Here is a 24,248-nt window from a genome sequence, read left to right on the forward strand (position 1 = left end):
TTCCAATTTGGACAAAATCAACATGTGCCTAGAGATAGTAAAGTCAGACAGATGTGACACCATTGTAGTTGCATACTGTTACAGGTGGGAAAAAAATGATAGCTCGATGATCAAACCTTGACTGATATTGTTTGTTTGAAAGCAAGATAAACAGTAGTGGGAAAAGATGGATGTGCGCTAAAAGGTTCAGGAGCAAGTGGACAGCGAGGTGTCCACCTCCTCTGAGCGGTGTTTGGTTTTCGGGGGGGTGAGGGAAGGAATCAGCAGGACGCCCTGATAAAACCATCATGCCCACCCCCCCTTCCCCGAGACCAAAGAGGCAGGGGGCTGGGAGTCGCATGTGAGGACTGTAACCCAAGAGGTCTCCACTCACATGACTGAGCAGCTCTTGGCCTTCTCTTTCTTGAAGGTGGAGGAGAGCAAATCTGACTTGCTGGGCAGGTGGAGAAGTCTTTTGGAGAGGCGGCGGGTGGGGCTGGGCTTTGGGAGAGGCTGCAGCTTGTTGATGCAGGCCATTGCAGCGGTACGGAAGACGCTGTGGATGCTCTTCTCCGAGGTGAACGCCGAGCACTCTAGGTAAGCCTCTGCACCCAACTGCTTGGCCATAGCAGAGCCCTGCAACAAGTGAAGCGATGAAGGTGCTGAACAAAACATCCTTTAACAAATCCTCATTCTTTTCTTTAGTGTGAAGGTCAGGAGGAGATGCCCAAACAAGCTCATAAATTGGATGTGAAATTAGAAATGAGTGAGCATCATTGACTTTATTGTCATGGTTGGTTTTTAATTGATTTTATTCCTTTTTTAGTCTTACTTTTAAATGTATTCATTCCTTTTTATTCTTTTAAAATTATTATTATTATTATTAATCCTCATTATGTTTTCTTACCATTTTGGGCTCTATGTCTTGTGAACAAATCACTGTGCAGCACCTTGGTAAACTTTTATGTTTTGAAAATGTGCTATATAAATAAAGTGGATTGGATTGGATCATGATGCCACCTCATTTGTAATATGTTCTGCAAATATTTATAGAGTCAGATTCAATTCAATTTTACTGTTTCTTATTTATTGTATTGTTTTTGTATGAATGTCTCTCACTTCGAGCCAAATTTACCTGCGGGTACAAATAAAGGAATCTAATCTAATCTAAAATCTAATCAAGTTATTTTTGATGTATTTGAGCAAATGACAAGGTCAACTATACATATACGTTATTTGATGTTAGGACCAGACAAAGCAAAAAAAAAAAAAACATTCTGAGAAGAAAAGGTTTAATATTGTAAAATTGTCAGTAAAAGTCACACTACATCCCTGAAAAGCTACGTGTTAGTGTGTTACTCATTGCCTCTCACCTGCTCATAGGTGATGGGAGTCTGTTTCTGATTGGACAGCTCCATCAGCGTGCAGACATCTGTGCGCAGGTCAATCTTACAGCCGATGAGCAGAATACGTGTACTCGGACAGAAGTCCAGGATCTCAGTTTTCCACTGCGAAAACAAAAAAGGGCAAATCATTTCAGTGGATCAATTTTGCCAGAGTGGTAATAGGCCGTGAATATACAGCGGGCTGTCCAGCGCTAAGGAAAAATAAATCACAATGGGCAATAAAGTGTGGAAGCCATTACCTTCTTCAGACTGCTGTCCACAGTGTCAGGGCGGCTGATGTCAAAACACAGCAATACTGCATCTGAGTCACTGTAGCACAAGGGCCTCACATTATCATAGTATGGAGAACCTTAGAAGAAAGAGAGGAGACGATTGTTATTATGGATAAAAGACGAACTGGATAAAGACACAATGGTATCTCTGATTAAAATAATTCCATAATGACATTTCAGTATCGTTGCCCAACTCTGCCAACAGGAACAGGAACACAGCAGACATGGACGGGGCTATAGAGAATGAATTATCATGGCTGAATATTGTTGATGAACATTGTGACTGATAAAAGTTTCAGATTTGCATGAATTTGCTTTGATCTTCACTGTGACGTGATAACATATACTGTTTGTTGTTTCTGTAATTTGCAGGTTCTTTTGAGTTTTGTTTTACCCATAAATGTCAGATTTTTTCTTTTTTTCAAATTGCTGGGAACTGCATGTACTTTTCTTTACAAGGTTTATACCTAATATCAAGTTCAGTGGTCAAGGCTAATTTTGAATGAACATGTAATGCTCTGTAATAACAACTTCTAATCCATCTCCATGATTTTTTTCTGGTATTGATCGCTGTGACAAATAGCAGTTGGTCAGAGCAAAAAAAAAAGTGTGATGAGGCAGAGCAGGAGGCTACAGCTGCAGGGATTATGTGGAATCGGCCTCACTTCTCGTGCTGAGCCTCACTTTGCTGTCCCTGAAACTGCTCTTTTCCCCCCGCTCCTATATCCTCCGCTGGCATTTCAGAAGGAGAGAAGATGACAATCGAGCACTAAATCCTCATTGATCTTCTCTTGCAGTAGATTACGCAAGTGGAACGGTGGGGCTCGGGGCAGGCAGACGCTCCCACTCATGCTCAGAATCCTTAAGTAAGCCACCCACCCCCCCAAAAAATCCTCTGCTCTGCGCCGATACCTCCAGTCCCTCTGTTACCACAGCAACAGCCTAGGAATCCACCGTCTACATCAGGCATTCCTCCCACCTCTCCATAAAGGCTCGACTTAACTGCCAATCAATCATTTTACCCAGCAAACTGCCCACCCACCCACTGCTGGGGACATTCCTCTGCTCCGCAACAGAGTCGGGGACCACGTTCATACATCCGTCACACAAAAAAAAAACACACATTTAACACATGCCAGCTAGCACCACACCTGATGATGACACACTATTTAAATTTGGCAGCAGCCGGAGATGATACCAATCTGTGATAAAATGAAACAGAAGAGGAGCAGCTCAATGGGATTAAAATGTTTACTTTAGGCTTCATGTGAATCCCAGAGGACATTCAGTGCTCCCCTTATAGCTACTGATAACAAAAGCAGTCTGTGTAATCACTCATTAGATATTACACAACCACCCTAATTGATTTACAGCGTAGAAAACAATGCATCAGAAGAAAAACATATGAAAAAACCACACACACACAACATGGATGTTCACATTCAAATCAGCTTCATGAATACTTAATGATTTTCCACATTATCAAAGGGTAAAACTGAATTTGCCAGCTGCCGGGCGCTGTGAGCAGAATAATGACAAGCAGTGATGAAATTCCTCAGGGCTCACTGTCCTGAAGAAAGTAAACAGCACTGCAAAGGAACAAAAGGCAGATGCTTTTTGTATTTTAACTGTGTTCCTATATGCCTCTGGAAAACAAATAATCTGTTCTCCTCTTTAATTGTAAACCAACTGAAACATCCTGATTAAAGTGAATGATTTACTATGACTGTGTTTTTCCAATCAGGGGACACACGTCGCCACACACGCTTAGGGCGAGAGCAAAAAAAACACTCTCATCCGTGAGACAACTTCGCGTTTGTTGACTGTGAAAATTGACACACAGTCACATCAGAACAATTAGCACCACTGGGATGATTAGTCTCTGTATGTATGTGTGTGTGTGTGTGTGTGTCTCGTGTCTTTGAGGTATCTCAAGGCGGAGTCAGAAAAAAGGCACTCTATAAATCTTCTCAATCTCCTGCGAGGGGGTTATCACACAGTCAGGAACCTGGGTGTGATTCTGCATTAAATGGCCACTGATCTAAATGCAGCAATCAATGGAAAGCTGCATAGAAGCTGTGCAGGGGGTCCAAGAGCCTTTGCAATTAAAGCTGACAAATTAGTTGCCCTGCCAAGAGGGGAGGGAGGTGGTGGGGACAGCTAGGGTGTGAGTTTTTTTTTTTTTTTTTTGTCATTCAGCCCTCCTCTAAAAATTGATTTTTATCTCCTGTTCTGGACAAAGGAGCCATGAATCAGTAGGCATATCTATCCCATCTTAAGGGATTTTTTTTTTTATTTTTTTTTTAATAATCATAAGAGAGTGTTTAAATATTGGTGTTTAGAGCTCCTCAACATGCTGTTTGGATACAGTAGCAGCCTTGGCAGCACTTTCCTTGACACTCCAGGCCCCAGTTTCTAATCCTGGAAGAAATAACAGTTTCTATTGTGGCAAGAATAAGCCAGGAGGAAGAGAGGAGGGAAAGCAGGAGTGTATCCTACTGAGGCAGATCACAAAGAGCCCTCCTATGCCATTAATCCTTCACCCCCTGCAGTCTGATACCATAGGTTACCCGTCTCTGTCTCTTTCCTTCCCTCCTTTTCTTTGCAATAAGCCAAGGAATGCCTCGGATAGTCAGATCAATGCACATGCAGCGCTAAAGCATGGCCCCAAATGTTTCCTTTCTTCCTTTTTTCGCAACAGCATGTCTCTAGAACAGATGGGAGAGTTTCTGAGGCATGAAACATGGAGAGTGAGGCTGACTAACTGGCAAATGGAAGGAAAAGAAAGAAGCACAACCATGCTGCTGAGCTCGACTCCATCCGTCTTGATGGTGCGGTGCCCAGAGCAAAGTGTTGAGGTGGAAATTGGGCCAGAGTAGAAGTAGGCTTCACAGGCCGAGACGACGGGCCTTGTGTTGGAGCACACAGGTGGGGGAGGGGAGGATCCACTTTTCTGTGTGTGCATGAGTGAGCGTGCGAGTGCATTTCTATGCATGTGTGCTAAATCAAGTGAGCATCATAGCCTGTCTTGATCATTAGCACACTCCTCTCTGACAGCGAGAATACAGGGGGTCAGACAGATTAATGATCCAGTGATGGGATGACTCACAGATTTGGGGATGAGAGTAGCCCTGCCCCTCCACCCACTCTCAGCCGGCTGGGAGCTTTGCTGCAGCAGCAGCAGCAGCAGCAGCAGCAGCTGATAACTACGGACTTTACAGACCAGCCAAAAACAAACCACATTGCATCAGATGGTTGTTCCTTGGTTTCACATGCCAGAGCCAGTCAGAGTCAGAGCTGAGGCCTCCTGCAGGGAGACAGAGGACGGTCCTTTGTTCAGGAGCATCACCACGTCTGAGCTGTTAACAAGCTTCACTTTGAAACTTGACACTGCCTTGACAAAGCTGATCACTCTGTGGATTTTTTAAGCCAAGTAAAACACAGATTGTTTTAATTTTTTTATCCAAAAGCCTTGATGTAAATGGTGCTCCATTGTAATCTTTTCAACTTTAAAACCTTCAGCTGTTGTTACGTCTCTTTTTTTTTTAGTAATAGTTAATGGAATCAAAGCAAGTGCTGAAACTATAGGGCAACTGACTGACTAGTCAGTCAAAACTAGACGTTGACAATTAATTAAGCATTTAGGCAACTGATAGTAAAAATGCCAAACACTGCATGATTTCCTGATTTTATATCTTGTAGGCCGCTGGCTGGACGAAACAAGCAATTTGAAAAGTCATCTTTTTACTATTTCCTCTCATTTTATAGAGCAAACGATCGATTGACCATAAAGATTATGACCGGATAAATCTGGAATGGAAATAATCATTAGCTGTGGTCCTAAACCAGGCTGAACCTTAAACATCACTAAAATGGCTCAAAGCTGAGTGGCCATGAACAATATACAGCTATTAACAAATGCCTCTCTTTAACAATTATACAGATTGTTTCATCAGCTTAAAGGGATATTGGGTTCATTCCAAATCAATCTCAATTATGTATCATATAAGAAAGGACTTTATATACAGTATCCTCTATAACTCCACGGCTTTATCAGCAAGAGCATTCAACCTGAAATAAATTACTTGCTAACACCATAACGAGATTCATTATTCACTATTCATGAGTTACAGCCACTGGCCAGTCTTCGCCTTCCCCTCTTCCTCGCTTCCCCTGGCATGTCCGATCAGACCAGGCTGATTAAAACTGGGGGATTGATTTTGCTCTGTAAATCCATGGAGGAGCTGGGAGAAGGAGCTACCTGCCATGTGGAGCTGGCGATGAGGTCAGTCCAATCAATGAGGGGGAGCCAGGATAATGAGGAGACCCTCTCGGTGTGGTGGGGCCACATCGGCACAACTCCATGCAATTAGAGCAAATTACAGGAAGAAGAGGAAACTGTACAATGTGACCAACAAATTGCCCCTGTGCCTGTCGTCCATCACCAGGAGCCTGACAGCAGATGCAAGGTGAGGGGGAGTAGAGGGGTGATACAAGTTCTTCCCTCAGACGAACGAGAGATTGAAAAGTCTTTAAATCAAACCTAAAGCCTCTGGTGAATAAAAATATTCACATCACCATAAATTACTTTCAGTGTAGCCTCTTTTATTTTATTTTTACTGCAACTGTCTTTGATGCATGGTTGCTGTACTGTACAGGATGTTGAACTCTATTGCGCTTCTATAGCATTGTGCAGTATGTGTTTGTTATTGAGACTATTCATTGTTCTTCATGTCAAAGAACTAAGTGGTACAAGTTTAGATTTTGGATAGAAAACTAGAATGACAACGTCGGGTTCAACAGAGGGGGGAAGACTAGAAACATAGAGAAAGAAAGAAAGAAAGAAAGAAAGAAAGAAAGAAAGAAAGAAAGAAAGAAAGAAAGAAAGAAAGAAAGAAAGAAAGAAAGAAAGAAAGAAAGAAAGAAAGAAACTCAAACTCATTGGGCCAGTCAGAGGGGGCAGCTCGTGGTCCTATTCAGTCTTAATCCCCTGCATCAGGCTGTTTGAGTGGGTGACCTAGGGCAGCATATGGAGGCGAATGCAGGTCACCAGAGTTTCTGAGCAGCCTCCTGCTCTGTCTGCTCCAGAAAACCTTCCTGCTCAACAGGATGCCTCTCTGTGTGCCCATCATCCCCATGCAGGCACCAGGCCCACTCCTGCTGGCCAGACCAAAGGTCCACAGTCTGGGATTAAAAAGTGGGATTTGGTCTGGGGAGAGAATTACACTCACCACTTTCCTATTGCCACGTTTGGATAGTTGGGAGGGAGGAAGGGCCATATGAGAGAGAGAGCACAGTAAATACTGCATCGTCTTATACAAGTGGGTCTGTTACATAAAGGATTTGTTGTACACAGACACGCACGAGCCAGGTTGCTCAGCCACTGTGACCTAGTGAAGCTGCAGAAGCATCAGCAGGCGCACTGGATGTACAAAGTTGTGGGCGAGAGAGAGAGAGAAAGAGAGAGTGAGAGAGAGAGAGAGAAAGAGAGAGTGAGAGAGAGAGAGAGAGAGAGAAATCAAACAGGTGCCGCAGACCCTTGTACACAGTATTCAGGTCAACACGCTAAACAGCAGATCCCTGCGGAGATCCACACTGACACATTGACCCTCTTTTTCACGCTTTGTGTAAATTAACATATGATGCACAAAGTCAGCAAAAACAACAAGTGAAGCGGAATAATCATCGTCTTTCTGCCTAGATTCCAGTGAAACATACAGAAATGTACTCAGCTTTATCTTGGTGATGAGGGGGTGGGGGGAAAAAATCATAAATTTGACTCAACAAGTGCATATTCTGTGTCCCTGCATCGACTAAGGATGAGAACAATAAGAGTGAGGCCTACCCATAAGTCTTTGTGTCACTAAACGCCACTCTCACGTTATCTTCTTCATACAATTACCCCCCCCCCCCCCCCCTCCCCATCATCAGAGAAAGAGAGAGAGAGAGAAAAAGACATCCTCAGGCTCAGCTCTCCTTTCAGCTGAGACATGGGGTCATTACATTCACAGCACATAGCCTCACTCACATCCCAGTCTCCCTGCGTGCTGCAGACAGAGTGGCACAGCATCATGATATAGGCCAGACAGACAGAGCGAAGGTGATCAGTTACCTGAAGTGTCCCACAGACTGAGCTCCACTCGCTGCTCTTCCAGCTCCAGACAGGCTGTGTAGTTTTCAAATACCGTGGGCACGTAGGTCTGGGGAGCAATTAGCAACACGGTGCCATTAGTGGGGAGGTATCAGTCAGTCAGTCAGTCAGTCAGTCAGCCACAGGTAATGGAATTAATCAAGACAATCAGTGCAACAGCAAATTACACACCGATGGCTCAATCTGATCAAATCGTTGGACAAATCAAATTTCCTCTCAATTTGACGGAATTTTGGATCAATCAATCAAATCAAATCACTTGAGCCACTGCAGCTGCAGGAGAAAAAAAAAATCAACACACGCCAATAGCCTTTAACATGAAGCAAGCAAGAGGAAAACAAATCCACAGATCATACCGTGGAAAAGCCTCATATGCATTTCCTTTCTTTTTTTAAAAAAAATGTTGCAGACAGTGAATAGAAAATAAACCAGAAGGACGAAATCTTGGGAAAATGCGCATGCAAACTGTCACTGTCTGCAACAGACGCACCGATTTTCTCCCTGCCATATTGAATCATTTCAGGAGAAAACACTCTGGTTTTCAAGAAAAATATACAACAACTTTTTGTGCATTACAATATATATATTTTTTTCTGTTTATTTTGCACACGCACGAGCCACATCAGAACATACCTCTGGGTAACAATCCTTCGCTAGGACTTGCAACATCGCCGTTTTTCCGCATTGAACGTCTCCCACAAGAACCAGTTTACACCTCACGACCAGTGGTTGTGTATTTCTCCTCTCCTTCATGATGTGACTGTGTGTGTGTAGAAAATGTCAGAAAACAAGCAGCACAGCCCAAAGAAATCGTCCCAGTGAGGTGAAAGCGTCCTGGTGTCTGGTTCTCGCAGGATGTCCGCAGTTGATCTGATTGAATTTGCCACTGCGGCTCTTTATAAAGGCCAGCAGCAGCCAATAGGAGCGCTCCATTCCACAGGCTTCCTAACATCCCCCTACTGCACTCAGTGATCAAGATCAGTGTCAAGGATGATGGGACATCACTGGCATGTACTGGGATTTCTTTTTGTGTGGGTTTTCTTCAGAATATTATGCCAGAATAAGAAAAAATATATATATTTTTCCACAGCAAATTAAGCAAACACGATCAATTATTTCAGCCAGTCATTTGATTTAGAAGCGCCTGGGTCTTGTAAAATACAACAGCTAACAGTCAGTCACCACAGACCTGTGGGTCTTGACACTTAGCCTGCTGCAAATTGATTGATTGCATTGGATCAATAGCACACCACTGGCTGAGTACAATGGGGCTGAGAGACCAATCCACAGTGGACTAATTAGTTTACTTTGCACTACAGAGTCAAGTCAGTTAACCCAAACAACCAGCTTCTTCTGTTTCCAAATGATATCCTATAGCTTTCTTCCACAGTGGCACAGACTGACTCAGTAAGTATGTCTCAGGTAATTTTACTGGCCATGAACTGAGACAAATTAGCACTGAACGTCTTGAGTACTATGTGATTGTGTGTTTACTAGTGCAGTTTGATTTCTTGTCAGCCCTCTACAATCACAGGTGAAGACGACTTCAGTGAACGTTTGCTGATCAAAGGGCAGTGTGGCATGGTTCAGTATAATATCACCATGCTGGTATGTGGTGGGATGGTGTTAACCCCCACCCTACAAACCACACACACACACACACACACACACACACACACACACACACACACACACACACACACACACACACACACACACACACACACACACACACACACACACACACACACACACACACACACCCCACTGATAGATGACAAGCTATCAGCTCCCCACAGGGTCAAGTCAGAGGTCTCTCCACTCACTGCTGCTGGTCAAACCCCTGGAGACAAACACACACACACACACACACACACACACTGACTTTCACACCCTGAAGGTTGTTTCTGTATGGAAATGGCATCTCATTGTTAGGAAAAAGAAAATTAGAAGATAAAAGTCAATTAACTGCCTTCCTCCATGTCTGGCAACCCACTGCATAATTTGCTTACCATTGCCTTGCAGTTTTTGTCCCAGTGGGTCAAAGCAATCTGCCTTTGTTCACAAACAGCCCGCATCACTCATCCCCCATGCTGGGAACTGTCTGTGTTTTACAGCCCAATATGTCTTGTTGTCATCATACACAGCTCTGATTTTGTGGGCTGTGCCTGCACATCCAGGAAGACATTATTTGTGTTGCCGTTAACATTTATTTTCCACCAACAACATCTGGACATGTACACTTTATCTCTCTCTCTCTTCACAGAATTTATTTGTGGTAAGAGCATGTTGTCATTTTAGCAGCACTATTTTACACAATCACTTTAAATACGTGCATGCAGAGCAAATCTCATGTTTGGTTAAATCTGGCATAAATAGACATTTTTTTCAAAATTAATCTTGTAGTAGGGGCAGGAGACAGTTTGTTCTGATGCTGAACTACAGGTGAAGACAAAAAATGACATCAGCGTATTAAGGGAAAATAGTGATAGGGACCTGGAGAGCTGGGGAAGGGTCCACATTCTTCTTTTTTCATAGGACTAGCCAGGAAATGAACACCAACTGACAAGAAAGCATTGTTTCAGAGAGCTTGTATGTATGTATATAACATAATTGTCTTCATGCTGAGAAATGATGCACCACTGTCTTCAGTTTAAGAAATGTGTTTGTGCATTACAGTAGGCGAGGCACCAATCAGAAGGCCTGGACGTTTTTAAAAGTGTATTACACTGTTCCTTTGTTATAACAAACTTTACTTGATACTAATGGATCTAAATTCAGCAAACATGATGATGCATTAATCCCTCCTTGGTGTCGGTGTTTAAGTTAAATGGCTTCTTACTTTTGCCTACTGTCAGCAGCATGAAGAGGAACTGACAGTTGTATTCAAGTCTGAAACAATGCAGCAAAGAGCCTCCTCACACAAAAGGAAGCTGTGTGATGTGCTGGGATTTCAGACTGTGCAACCTTTGCTCATGCACAAACACATTATAAATTCCTTATGGCTGATCATTTGACATTTCTTATGCTACACTGCTGATTGATTGTGAGTAAAACTTCAGCACAGTGCGGTGCAAACAGGAAGACATATAAAAGTTACAGGCTTGAACTCTTTCTAACCCTTCTAGACTAACTGCAGTGAATACATTAATGCCAGGACAATCGCCACAGAGCTCCTCTGATGGGACAGGGAGAGACAGGTGGCTGTGAATAATCATCAGGCATAAAATGACACCTTCCAATATGGCTGATGGAAGAATATGATTAGGAGGCTGGGGACAGCAATCTACACAAGGCCCGAGGACGACAGACAAAAGCTGAGTCACTATCTATATCACAAGGTTCTCTTAGTGACGAGAACTGGGAGACTTTAGTGTTTTCTTGACGCCGAGCCATCAGCAGGTGGTGTTGTAACCCCATACATTTACATTTTGAGTGAGTGTGAGTGGAAGACACAATATCATGTAATGTGATAAAACATGGGTTATAACTGATTTCAACAGATTGTCGCTCATATGTGGTCTGATAATCAACAGCAGGTTATCGGTGTAAATTTGTGGCCTTCTTTGAGAGTTCTTTTCAAAACATTATCTGTAGTTCTACTCATTTTCCACCTGTTTTGATGATCGGTGGAGGTACTATAGGCACGGTCAGTTCAATGGGAAAGTGTTTGTATTGTGTTTTAAATAGCAGTTTAGAAAATTACACAAAAACCATCACAAATAATAATTCTGGTTTACATGTCGGTCACTGAGTGCAACCTGAAGACACAGGCATCCCATTTATGCCCTCTGTTGGTTATATCATGAATTATAGAGAAATAAAAACAACAAACAGAAATGTTACTTAAATGTTGTTTTTTTTATTCACCCCCTCTTTCAAATGTGCTATTGACAAAAGATGCACCCTGTACACATCATCATCAGACACTGTTGGATATCATTTTTCTTGTCGACTTCTCAGAAACCACATGAAATGTTGACGTCATCATTTTACCAGACAGCTTTTTCAGTATTGGAGGTGGGTACAGCATAACATTTAGTGCATTTATTGCATCATAAAGCAGACATATAAATGATAGTAGTGCAATTATACCCCATCGTAACTGAGGAGACATCTCGATAGTCTCAGCTAGTGTCTCGTCAATGCTAGACTTTGTATTGCATACAGAATTTAGGCAAGTGAAACGTAATAGGAAATGATAATTGTAAAAAATTGTGCTTTGGACGTCCAAAGGATAATTCACCTTTTGTAGAAATCTCCTGCATTAAAAATTAAGCAAAGAGGAGCTGATATATTTCATTTAAATTGAAAGAAGGTACTGTGCTCTCTGTGTTCAATCAGATAGAAGTTATGTATCTCAAACCTGGTCCTTCAAGAATGAATGGGTGTCAGTGGAAGCAATCTTTATGGTGGTCCTATATAACTGCAGTGCATCATTCTAAGAAGAGAGGAAAGTACATATAAACACATGCTTTCTGAGGCCTTGTATATAGATTTGTGTATCTGTGACTAAAATCCTTCTACTCTCTGTCAGCATTTGTTGTTTCTGTGTAATCTGATAATAATAATAACAATAATAATATCTGCATATTGAATATACAGTATGTACAGTTAAGCCTGATAATGCATACATGTGTGTGTTATGTCGATTTACTCTGTCAGCTCATATGAGGATGGTCCTAAAAAGCCCTTCTGATGAAACAGGAATACAATATGTCATGCAAATACATCAGATTATTTACATATGTTGTATGTTGCTGCGTTCTATAGCTTTACATGATAATAGCAGATGCAGTAATGTAAGAATTTCAGCGCATGTTGAGATGCATTGACTTTAGCAAGTACATGAAATGGAGGCAAGAAAACAAAAGGGTTTGGATGAATATTTTTGTATGTGTGCAGCCAAGAAATTTAACCTGGTTGCACAACTGGAAATTATACATGTTCTTAATTTATGTGGATGCATATTTAGTGTATATCCTGGATGGGCAGAGAATAAGCGGTGGATACAAGACCTCTAATAACATACACCACCAGAGGTCGCTCTTGGTATACTCAGAAGCCTGCAGCACTTGTGCTGATCTTTGCTGAAATTGCCAAAAGAAAATGAAATCATTTAGTGGTGCTTATTAGGAGAAAAAAAATCAATCAAAATCTGTTGATGTGCTCAGAGGCCTGAATGTCTGGGAGATGAAGCTGTGGCACAGTGGTGTAGTGGAGGGTGGATGTAAACGTACACAGCACACATCTTTGTCACAGAGAAGCTTATGACTGAGGATCTCAACCAACCATCAAAAGAGAAAGTCTACAGTCCACCCACTTCTAGAAAGGCCACTACACCACCGGGTAGCAGTGAGACAGGAGCAATGCAAGCAATATGTATTAAATATCAGTGAATCTTCTTATATCTGTTTATGCTACAAATTATATTTCTGGGCTGATAAAAATGTATCAGAAAGATGAAATGTAGGTCATTTCTTTGGGATTAAAAAAAATACAGTGCAGAAACTGACCAGTAGGATGATACATTTAATGATAAAATGTTATCAGAATCACATTTGAAGCCAAATGTGACTTGCTTTGATTTGCAAAGTAACCACAGTTATTGTAAATGCTCCTTCCTATGCCAGTGGGCCAGCAATCATACATTCACAGCTGTGACCACAGATGCATTTGGACTGTCGATGTGCAACTCTGTGCTTGTCATGTGTGGGTTTTGCATTACTGTTGCATACCGAGATATGATAAGCTATACTGAGAGCAAGGATATGAATACAGATAGTAGTATAGTTACTGATAAAAAAATAAATAAAGAGTAATTTTAAAAGGTGACGAGGAGGTAAATGATAGGAAGATTTTCCTTGGTGAAACTATTTTCTCTCTAATAGAAACAATTGTGCCTTTGAGGAAATGTTTGGTTAAACTGGAACAACAGCTCAGAGAGAGCTGTAGAGGTGGAAGACGTACAGATGGGTTTTCTGTTACTCTCTGCACTCTTTGGCCAGAGAGGGAAGCCAGGCTCGTCAAAACCCTGGGGCTACTCACGTTCGTCTTGTGTTAAACCCACAGCTTTGCTATGCTACAGTACTGTATGCTAACATACTCTGACTTCACAGGTGTGCAGTTTTGTCTACATTGTGAGCTGAATCAGCCCATCTGTGTCTGCGACGGCCACCTCTGGTCTGTCTGGTGAACACACATGGGCTAGCTCAGCTCTGCCAGGTGGGGGGTGTGGGGGGGAGAGGGGTGTGACTTCAAAGCAGGGGATTAGGAACAAGGTCACGGTCAGGGTGGGAGGAGCAGTGAGGGGAAAGGGGAAGGTTGTGTGCAGTGTCTGCACTGCTGTACTGGTTTTTGCTACCAGTACGCATGCAGCTGTAGAAAGCGGCCCTGAGTTGTCGCGTGGCGGTGGGAGCAGGGAGCTATTGCCGAGGGGGCAGCAGTGAGGTGGAGGCTCCTCTGGCTGTAGTGGCGCTGGTCGAATCCTCCTCCTTCACCTGCTCTCTCCCTGTTCTTTCTGTTTCTCCTCTTCCTCCAGATCACCAGCCTTCTGCTACATCCTTCTGAGGAGACTCTGCTCTTGCTGTCTTCTTCTTCTGCACCCTCAGGAGTGGCCAGAAAAGGTGGTGGCTGGCCTCGGAGAGATGAGGGCTGCTGCTGCCCCCTGGTGGCGCCCTGGTCCCTGTGCTCTATGACTTCTAGTCTGACCCCAGCCGACAGCACAGGCTGCTCCTGCAGGGGGACAGGAGGCACATTTAAAGAGATGAAACAACACCAGTTTCACAGTAGTAGTAGTAGTAAAAGAGAGCACTATGTAAAAAGAAACCGACTTCTTCTCACCTGTGGCCGGGTTGGTGATCATTCTATCAACTCTTGAGTCTCAGAAAACTAGTGAATGGACACAAGGAAGGAGAAATGATGTGATTGGTAATGCAGCCAAAACATTAAAAAGTAAAGAATTAGTTGAGTCTTTGTCTTACTTGTTGGCTGGAGTTAGCTGAGGGTGGGGTGATCACACTTTGGTCCAGTAAGGGGTTAACCGGGGCAGCGCAGGGGAGATGTGTGGCCCGCCAGTAAATTTCCAGGTACTCCGCAAGGTGTTCACAAGCATCGTCCAACTGATTCTCATCCAGGATGACATCAAACATCTCCTAATGAGTCAGAGACAGGAACATGAGAGAAGAACGATTTTAACCACACATTGTTCGTAAAAAAAGATCCCCTGTATGAATTCAGGTCTTTTTCAGAGCAGGGAGACATACGGGTGGACACTGAGCCAGTTTGTCCCCCGCCATCATCTGAACGTTGAGGTGTTTGCTTTGCGACTTCCCTCGAGATTTGATCAGTCTTTGAAGAACCTGTGAGACGAGCCAGAGTCAAAGAGAGTCAAGCAGTTAAAGAAAGTCAAAGTTATCAAATGCATGGCTCTGAGTTGAGTTCCTTAATCCCTCCTCCTTTTGAATCATCAATAAAATATCCTCACATCTCCCTAATCTTGTTTTTACCTCCAGAACCCGGAGACTTTCAGAAAATCATCACAGTGGAAAAGTTGATTGCTTGACTGTTTTCTACTTGACTGAACAACCAAAATTATCAGTCACTACCAATCAATATAGGTGCTGAATTATTTTCTGTTGATTAGCTAATTGATTATCCTACTCTTTCACATCTAATTTGAACATTAATCAACAACTGTACATGTGAGCGGTGAATGAATTTTGTTTGAAGTTTTAGCCAGCTGTGTTTTACTTTAGGTGAGGACACTTTGACGTAGACGATGATGGGAGCCAGAGAGGTTTTGAGGAGCTGCGCTGGGTGGTTGATGGTGTCTGCATCCAGGACGACCAGCTGAAGAGACTTGGCCAGCTCAAAGATCCTCTCTATCTCACTCTGGACCTCAGCTGTGAGCAAACCGAAGAAAGAGAGGCAAGTGTGTGAGATGCATTTTAACATTAAAGAAAGAAAAGGCACCTTTTCTTTTTTTTTTTAGTAGGTATTGATCTTTATATAGCAAAAAAACACCAAAGACATGCCACTCACCGAGACTGGAGCGAGTGTTGGATCTCTCCATTATTGCCTTCTTGTTCAGCACTGAGCGCTTCGCCAGTGACAGATCAGCAGTCACCCGTGTAATAGAGATCCTAAAGAAGAAGCAACTTATCACAGCACATCCACAACTGTTCCATTTCAAAGGATGAGATAAACTTGAACTCTCTTGCAGCTAAAAATAAATCCTCATCCTCATCTTCATCATCATCATCATCATGTGTCCAATCGACCATAAAAACGTGATGGGCAGAATCACACTAGCAGCTCGGTTAGCTCTGTCACAGTGTTAGCTCAGAGAGCGACGCAGACAGCCGTACCCACCTGCCGTCAAATCTGTGCTTTAGGAAGTCAAACAAGGCTTTCTGCATCATGTCTGTTACCTAGGCGACAGATAGGGAGGAGAAGGAGTGAGGAGATGTTAGGACGGACTAAACAGCTATGCACACACCCCATATTATCACTTTTTATTTTAAGTAAATCTCATTCACCTTAGACACCTTATTTAGCATTTAAGGGCACTAATTAAACATTCTAATTGCTCTAGTACACTGTAGGTGCAAGGTGGTAATATAGAAAAACGTATAAGTGTTTCTTTTCTATCTAGAGCTTGTGTAAACACTCAAAGCTCCTACTCTGAAGGCTAGTTTTATTATTTATTACTACAACGCTGTTTCACTGTAATGTCATACATTATGCCTAAACCCCAGCCTCTGCTTATGTACGCCTCACAGGAGTCGTCCACAAATATATTAACAAACACTTTTATCTTATAAATGTTTACATACATATACCAAATTAGGAAACTTTAAGCAAAATGCTGCCTCGACTGTCCAGCATTGGACAAAATTAATCATTGTCAAATTCATAAGATCTCTTTTTACAAGAGTGGTAGCAAAGAGAACATATAAAATCAATCTGTCACATTTACATTAACAATATATAACAGGGCTGGAAATACATTAAAGCAAACATGTCCTTTCATTTTTAAAACAATTACAATGCCAATGAAGGACCAGGACAGACACTCAGCACAGATAGTAATAAGCACCATTAAGGAGGACATGGTGTGTGTTTGCCTGTGTGTATGTGTGCATGTGAAGTGTGAGGATGAAGTGAATCAGTCTATTTTCAAACGGCTCTGAAAAATGCATGGCCTTTGGAATAAGGGATGAGGCGCACAGTGGCGTTGCTATTCTGTGGCGTGAGAGAGAAAAATGGAGAGACAGTGTGAGGGGAAGAGAGTGCAAGAGACAAGAAGGGGGAGGCTATGTTCAAGAACAATGGTAAGCAACTGAAAACAATATGTACAGGAAAGACAAAGCAGAGGGAAAACAGACGAGAGGGGAAGAAAGAGGGAGGCAGGCTGGCGTTCACCACTGGAGCATCCCCAAAGCACATCACCAGAGCGATGCATAAATATTTCACACGCACGAAATAAACGGCTTGGCACACAGCCTGCGCAGTCACAGAGGAGAGAGTGAGGCAGAGAGAAAATGTTGAAGACATTCTGTTCAATTACACGCCTCACATTTCAACATGCTTGTCTGCAGATTCTCTCGAAAATTGACATTTTCTAAGATTAATCATGTTCGAGTCCAATATGTTTTCTTCCATTTCATCCTATATGTATCACATGAAGGTTTGTATGGGAGACTATCGCGTACAGTAGCTGATATAAAAGGGCAGTTCTGTATCACAGATACAGAAGATGGATCGGAAGATTTCTGCTGCATGTGCTGTAATCTCATCAGGATGTGACTGTGGTGTTTTGTATCAGTGTTAATGGGATAATGGAGACGAGAGTGATTCCCATTAGATCGAATCAGGCAAGTCCATACTGGACCAAAAAATGGAGTCCAGATGAAACAGGAACAAACAAAGGCAGTCAAGGAAACACCCCAGACTAAACTGTGTTAACACTTCTTTTTATTACTGATTTAACTTTGGATTAATTTCAATTATCTAATCAAAGTGTGTAACATATGGGTAAATAGTTATCATTATATTATTAGTAATATAAAATTAGATATTACCAAGGCATGAAGTGATACCTTAGATGTACTTATTGTCTTACAAACAATAAAACAAAACAAAATGAAAACACCCTCTCTGAAGCTGGATGTAAGCACAGCAGCACTAAGAGCTAAATGCAAACATCACCATGCCAGAGCGATTGATATCTATCGCTCTGCACCATGCTAATATGCTCACAATGACAATGCAAAGTTGTTGGTGTTTAGCAGCTCTAATGTTTACCATGTTCACCATAGCGTGTTGGCATGGTAACGTTTGATATTCATCAGTAAACACAAAGTGCAACTGAGGCTGCAGGGAATTTGATTTCATGGCAATCCCCGCGGTATTTGTTGAGGGAAGTCAGGGATGACCAAAGTGACTGAGACTGCTCCTCTGGGCACCATGATTTGTTGGCAAGACCACCCAGGCAGTTTATCCAATAGAAGCCAAAACAGTGCTGTGTGAAAGAAAGTGGTGGAACCAATGTGCTGGCATCCCTAGAGCATGTGTCTATTTTTTAGCATTAGATGATAGGATATGAAATTGTATGTATTTTAACTGGGTATTCTACTCACTTTGGTACCATCAGATGTTATTGTATTTAGAGGTTTTTACAAATGCCTGCCTTGCGCTCATATTGTTTACCATTGTCTGTGCCCAGGGACAGCAGATGAAAATTAGCTTACAGCTAAATCTGGCACAATATATGTACTGAGCATTGTCCCTGTTAAATTAATTAATTAATTAAATGTTTGGTAAATTTACTTTATGGCAAACCAAGTAGTGCTGAATTTGAACATTCCCAACTATGGCCCCACCCAGTGGTAGTTTCCATAGAAACAGCACTATGCTCCAGTATCCAATGATCTGACCCAGAGAATATGAGATGAGTGATAGTAAATAACTTTCTCTACATGGAATTTAAACAATTGATTTACCAAAAACCTTATGAAAATAGCATGTTATTGCCTTTACTGAGAAGCTGTACTGAAGGTTGTCTCACCTCGTATCCTTTCAACGAAGGACCCACCAGCACCACCGGCCTCATAGAAGGAACCACATCATATGGAGGGACGTGTTCAGTCTGCACAGGCCACAAACACAGAGAAGATTTGTAGGTGGAGGATACAGAACATGTTGAAATGAATTTAATGGTTCACATGGCTAAAAGATTGGAAACTAATTTATCTGCAATTCACCAGCCATATACAAAGCCTGTATCTTTGATGGCGTTCTCAGATGAAGTGTGAACATGTAAAGTGGTGCACAGAGGACATTAAACATACCTGTTTCTGCTTCTGTTTAGCTTTCAGAATAAACAAGAATGTACGTTAGGCAAGAAGGAGGAAAACTAACGAAAGTCTTCAGCAGAAAGCGACTGAGTTGCGAGGTTCTGTAGAAGTGCAGTAACATAGAAGAACGTCCAAGTCACTCCTGGCTGAGGAAATTTTAGAGTGCTTGGTGAAGGGAAAATTTTTAGCCCAGGAATAGCAACTTTATGTAAATCTAACCCTGTGAGAGCATGCGGTCCCAGCAGGGACTGAGCAGACAGACGCAGCAGCAGGACTCCTCCAGTCTCACTTACCTGCAGATGGTGGGGTGGACCTCCAGCCTCCGGATGAAGCGTTCCCTCCTTTCCTGTGGAGCAACATAATTCAGAGCTTCATTATGCGTGAATCCCCTCAGGAGGCAATTTAGAAAAGGACTTCGAAAAACAGAGCAACACATGAGCAAGAACTAGTTATATCCAAAAAAAAAAGAAACCAACAAACATTTTCAAAGAGTGTGCTACACAGGAGGCTGCAAGAATTAGGGCAATGGAGAGAAATCAAAAGGCGGAGACACAAGACAAGTATAGGAGTATGATGTCGAAGAGAGAGATCTTTCAGAGCTGTGTGTCCTCTGACCTTGCTGCTGCTTTCTGCTCTTGTTTTATCCTCATGGCTTCAAGTTTGACTGGGCTCGGGATGAAAGTGATGTCTGCCCCTTCCTTCACCAGCCGACCAATCCACCAGTCATTGTTGTATTTCTGCACAGCAGTGAAACACACCACATTGCATCGCAAACATAATGACAGTGTATACTGTGTATTTCTGGTGGAAGCTAGCGAAGGTATAAGGTGTAATAATCTCAATGCTGGGGGCCGCTCACCTCTTTTATGTGCAGAAAGTCTTTGGTTTCAAAGTTAATAGCAGCACCTTGGACTGGACAATCTTCATCAAGGGCTCCACAGTAACTTACATTGGTTTTCACTGCAAATGCTACTGGTTTAGACTGTTGACAGATGAATTAAAAAAAATATTAATGAGATATATAAGAGGCAGAGGTGGAGGTGACTTCAAAAGCAAGCTTTGACCTTTGACCCTGGAGCTCTCACCTTGGCTCTCTCCAGCTGCAGCTGAGCCTGGCGCTCGGCTTCACGCCGAGACGCCTCCTGGTCCTCCTCCAGGGACAGGTCGGAATCAGAGGGTCGACTTGTGTAGGAATCGGCTGAACCCTACAAGAGAAGCAGAGGGGAGAAACAGTTGCAACCCAAACAGAGTACACTTAAATCCAGCTCAATACAGCGGCTAACACCTTGTATAGCATCTGTTAGAGAGATATAAAGGCTCAGATGCAGCTCCACCTACGTCTCCCTCTGTGTCCTCCATGCCTTTCTCCTCATTCAACCTGTCTGTAAACCCGACTGCCCCTTCTGGAGGCCATGTGATTGAGCCTGCGAGTTCCTGCAGCTTTCCAAAGCAGCACTCTCAGGGGAACATGTGCGTGAGCGGGGCAACAACACCAGCAACCAGTGGAGCACTGTTGGTTATTTATCCACTCAGCCAGGAACACCAGATGTTGGCAAAAGCCCAGCGCCTTCAGGAAAACAAACTAAGACACGACTCTGACAAGAGTATTGATAATAAGCTTTCAACCCCTTTTTCATTTCATCTCCAGCCGAATCAACAAAGGATGTGGTATAAATTATGTCAATAAACAAGGCAAATTGAATTACAGTATATGTTTTGAGTTTGTAAAACAGTGAGAGTCATTTATATCAGAATTTTAAAAGGATTAAATGTTTTTGAATCTGAGAATGATTTAGACTTGCATAAAACATTATGTTGGTGGCAACAGACTGGCATTTAAGAACATTTCAGAACAATAATAACATAACTTCAACTCCCTATCACCACTGTTCCTTTTGTGCACATGTTATAATATCAATGGAAATTTAGATTCAAATTTTTTTGAAAGATCAAACTTTCAAATCAACAAACAAAAACTCAGTTTAAAAAAAATCACGACTCACATTTCTTTAGCCCTAATGTCAATCAATAGAGAACATCCCATTTCTGAGCAACACAAAACAAGCGATGGATTTTCTATTAAATATTGTAATGGAAAACTGATCAAAACTTATTTCAGAACCTTGTTTCACTTAATAATAACTTTATTTACACATTTAAAATCACTGTGTTTTGCTATGATGCACATGTGAACTTCTAGTCTGGTAGAACTGCCACAAAGCTCATCACCAAATCCTACATTTTGTCTTGTCACCCCCATCTGCAGCTGGCCATGCCCCAGTAGGTGCAGTCCCAGATGGGTGCAAGCTCCTCACACACCAAACAGAATCACCCACGTACCAAGGCCAAATATAGCTCTGCAACCACGTCATCCTTCTTTTACCTTTTTCCCCCCCTTCTCCAACCTGTCTCCTCCTCCTCCCTTCTCCCTCCTCCTCCCTGCCGGCTCCAGCTCTCCTTTGCTTTCCCCACTCCCCTCCCAAAAAAGATTCAGTGCAGGGTGTGTGTGGATAATCATTTAAATATCAAAGCCTGCCAGAGGTGAGGCAGTATCTGAAGGGGCTACCAGGAGAAGAGACAAAATATAATTAAAGAACATACTGTAGAGACCTGCTCATGGATGTGAAGATGAAGAACAAGGAAGGAAGTATTCTGAAGTGCAGACTGAGTCTCTCTGGCACAGGATACCCATGTTTCACCTGTTCTAATTGCACTTTTATATAAGAAGCCCTTGCAGATGAAACAATCACATATACTGTAAGTGAACACAAAAAAAAATCATCCCTCGAGGCACATGGCCGCCACTCCCTTTCTCTTTATTACTGTTCACCACCTAAATCCTCAAGCATCACTCTGCTCTACTGCACGCCGGATTCCCAAAGAGTCTTAGGGATGCAGAATAGCCCGTTTTTCTTTTCTGTCTGCCTTTTTGGATGGAGCAAAACTTGCAGAAATTTCAGAGAAGGGTGCAGAGAATCAGATGTCAAGGATAACAGCAACAGTAACAACAGAGGGACCTCCATTTTAACAAGAGTGTTGGCATTAACAGACGTATGCGCTGAACTGTAAAGTCAGTTCACATTATCGCTTGGCATCTACAGTGTTGCCCCACTAGTGCTGACTGTACATACTGTCTGTGTCTTTAATAAAACAAGAGTGACAGCACAGTGTGTTTAGACTGCAAAGTAATAAACCCTGATATCTCTTTATTTTGAGTAAACAGATGGTTTTTCTTTCAGCTGTGTGGGAACCTTTAGATGTAAACAGGTGTGGCCTTGCTTTTGCTCTGTCTGCCTCTCAACAGTGTCTTAAGTGGCCCATATTAAACTGTTATTGGCATTTCAATTGACAATTTATAGTTAATTTCACCTCACTGGTTACTTACTGGTTACACATCATCATCCACATCCCACAATGCACAGCTACATGGGATCATTAAGATTCAGTCGACAAGTCCCAGTAAACATAACCTATGGTGCAAACTTTCAAAGCTTTATGTTAAAGAACTGTAAAAGAAAAAAAAACCTGTATCATCAGTGTCAACAAGGTATTTCACTATGGTACGCTCAGTCTGTCTTTAGACAAACTCACTCTGCCGCCATTGCAGAGATTTAACTCTGAACAAAAAATGCTGCTCACTACACAACACTGAGATCAATAGTGGAATCTGATATAATCACAGGTCTCAGTGTTGGAACAGCATCAATGTGTCTGGGAGACTCACTGCCCGTTGTGTTTTCTGACTGTCTTGACATTTACAACGACAGACGCCCACTCGCCACCCAGTCGTCCTCGTAGAAGTGAGGAAACGAGAGACGGAAGATAACATGAAATCCCTCACTCACACACACTCACTCACACACACTGGAGCTGCTTTTAGAGACTGAAACATGAGATTAGTGTCTCTGCAGCAGTTGTGCCTTTTCACCAGCAGAGGGAAGCGTGCACATTACAAACAACTTGCCTTTGTCAAAGAGCCAACTGTGAATGACACTTTACTCAATGCATGATTCAGTGACTGGTCACCTGTTTCTAATTGATCGTCATTTTTGAGTCATTGTTCAATATTTGACAAAGGGTGTGAATAGGTTACATGTTTATGTGGGTGTATAAACTGTTTTTGTTTTTTTCATTTTTATTGGCTCTGTTTTCAAAATCAGTATACAGTCTAAGCATTTCTTTTTAAATGTTGGATTCTGTATGGCTGTTACACCCAAAGTAGCACCATGAAACTGACTAAGCAAATACAGCCACATGTGTGGGCTCAGTTGCATTATTCAAAGGTGAATGACTAACAAAATAAAAAACAGAGTCAAAAAATCCATGACGTTCAACAGATGGGCCTCCCTGTGAGGCACAAGTTCAAAGCTGAGCTGTTAAGATAGAGAGACAAACTGCATGTGCACAGTATGTCCACAGAAGATGAGGGAGGGACGAGAGGAGAAGTGGGGAGATGCTGGCAAAGTGAGTGAACCAGAATAGACTTCTGCTGAGACAAGAGTGAGAGGGGAGGGGAGAAGACAAGATAAACAGCAGAAAGAAGATGTCTCAGAGCAGACAGATGGGAGGTAGGGGGGGGGGGGGGGGGGGGACTTGTGAATGAGGAGGTCGAGTTCGCATGCAGAGTGATTAAAACAAAAAAAGGGGAGCATCAACAGCGTACCTTGTTACAGATGAGTCCTGTAGCGCTCGAGTCGGAGGCAGACATGATTCTGCTCTGCCAACGCTCTCCTCCTCCCCCCCATTGCACAAAAAAAGGCGGAACCCTCCTCCCCTCTGCCCGTGGTTACAGGGGGAGAGAGAGTGGGAGGCGCGCTCAGACTAAGTGCTTCACAGCTGACGTTGCTGCGCTGCTTCAACAGCCATTTCCTATACAAAACTGAAGCCCTGACTGCAGCACTGGTGTGTACACACCCGCATACTGGTACAGTACAGAGGGCTCTTCAGCTTCGTGCCAGCAGTCATGTAAGAAAAGAAGCTTTCGTCTGGTTTCATGCATCCTCTCCTCTCCCTCTCCCTCTCCCTCTCCCTCTCCCTCTCCCTCTCCCTCTCCTCTCCTCTCCTCTCCTCTCCTCTCCTC

The 24,248-nt window shown here is 42.7% G+C and overlaps 2 protein-coding genes across 2 annotated transcripts; both read right to left on the bottom strand.

Annotated features, from left to right (window-relative positions):
- Nucleotides 1-369: 369 nt before the first annotated feature.
- rnd1b (Rho family GTPase 1b) lies at nucleotides 370-8,725 on the bottom strand (the record flags this gene model as incomplete). Its single annotated transcript, XM_083974721.1, has 5 exons — nucleotides 8,442-8,725; nucleotides 7,770-7,857; nucleotides 1,625-1,734; nucleotides 1,353-1,487; nucleotides 370-615 (listed from the first exon to the last, which is right to left on the bottom strand). Exons 1-5 carry the CDS (start codon nucleotides 8,559-8,561, stop codon nucleotides 370-372), a joined length of 699 nt encoding a protein of 232 aa, XP_083830847.1. The 5' UTR covers nucleotides 8,562-8,725.
- A 5,944-nt stretch (nucleotides 8,726-14,669) lies between these two features.
- Nucleotides 14,670-23,876, bottom strand: cacnb3b (calcium channel, voltage-dependent, beta 3b; the record flags this gene model as incomplete). The annotated part of the gene is made up of 13 exons (XM_083975234.1): nucleotides 14,670-14,699; nucleotides 14,792-14,962; nucleotides 15,074-15,169; nucleotides 15,561-15,712; nucleotides 15,852-15,952; nucleotides 16,182-16,240; nucleotides 18,880-18,960; nucleotides 19,163-19,182; nucleotides 19,462-19,514; nucleotides 19,784-19,905; nucleotides 20,028-20,150; nucleotides 20,254-20,373; nucleotides 23,832-23,876. 13 exons carry the CDS (start codon nucleotides 23,874-23,876, stop codon nucleotides 14,670-14,672), a joined length of 1,173 nt encoding a protein of 390 aa, XP_083831360.1.
- Between the last annotated feature and the right edge of the window lie 372 nt (nucleotides 23,877-24,248).

Source organism: Trachurus trachurus, assembly GCF_905171665.1.
Source record: "Trachurus trachurus genome assembly, chromosome: 7".
NCBI classification, from domain to species: Eukaryota; Metazoa; Chordata; class Actinopteri; order Carangiformes; family Carangidae; genus Trachurus; species Trachurus trachurus.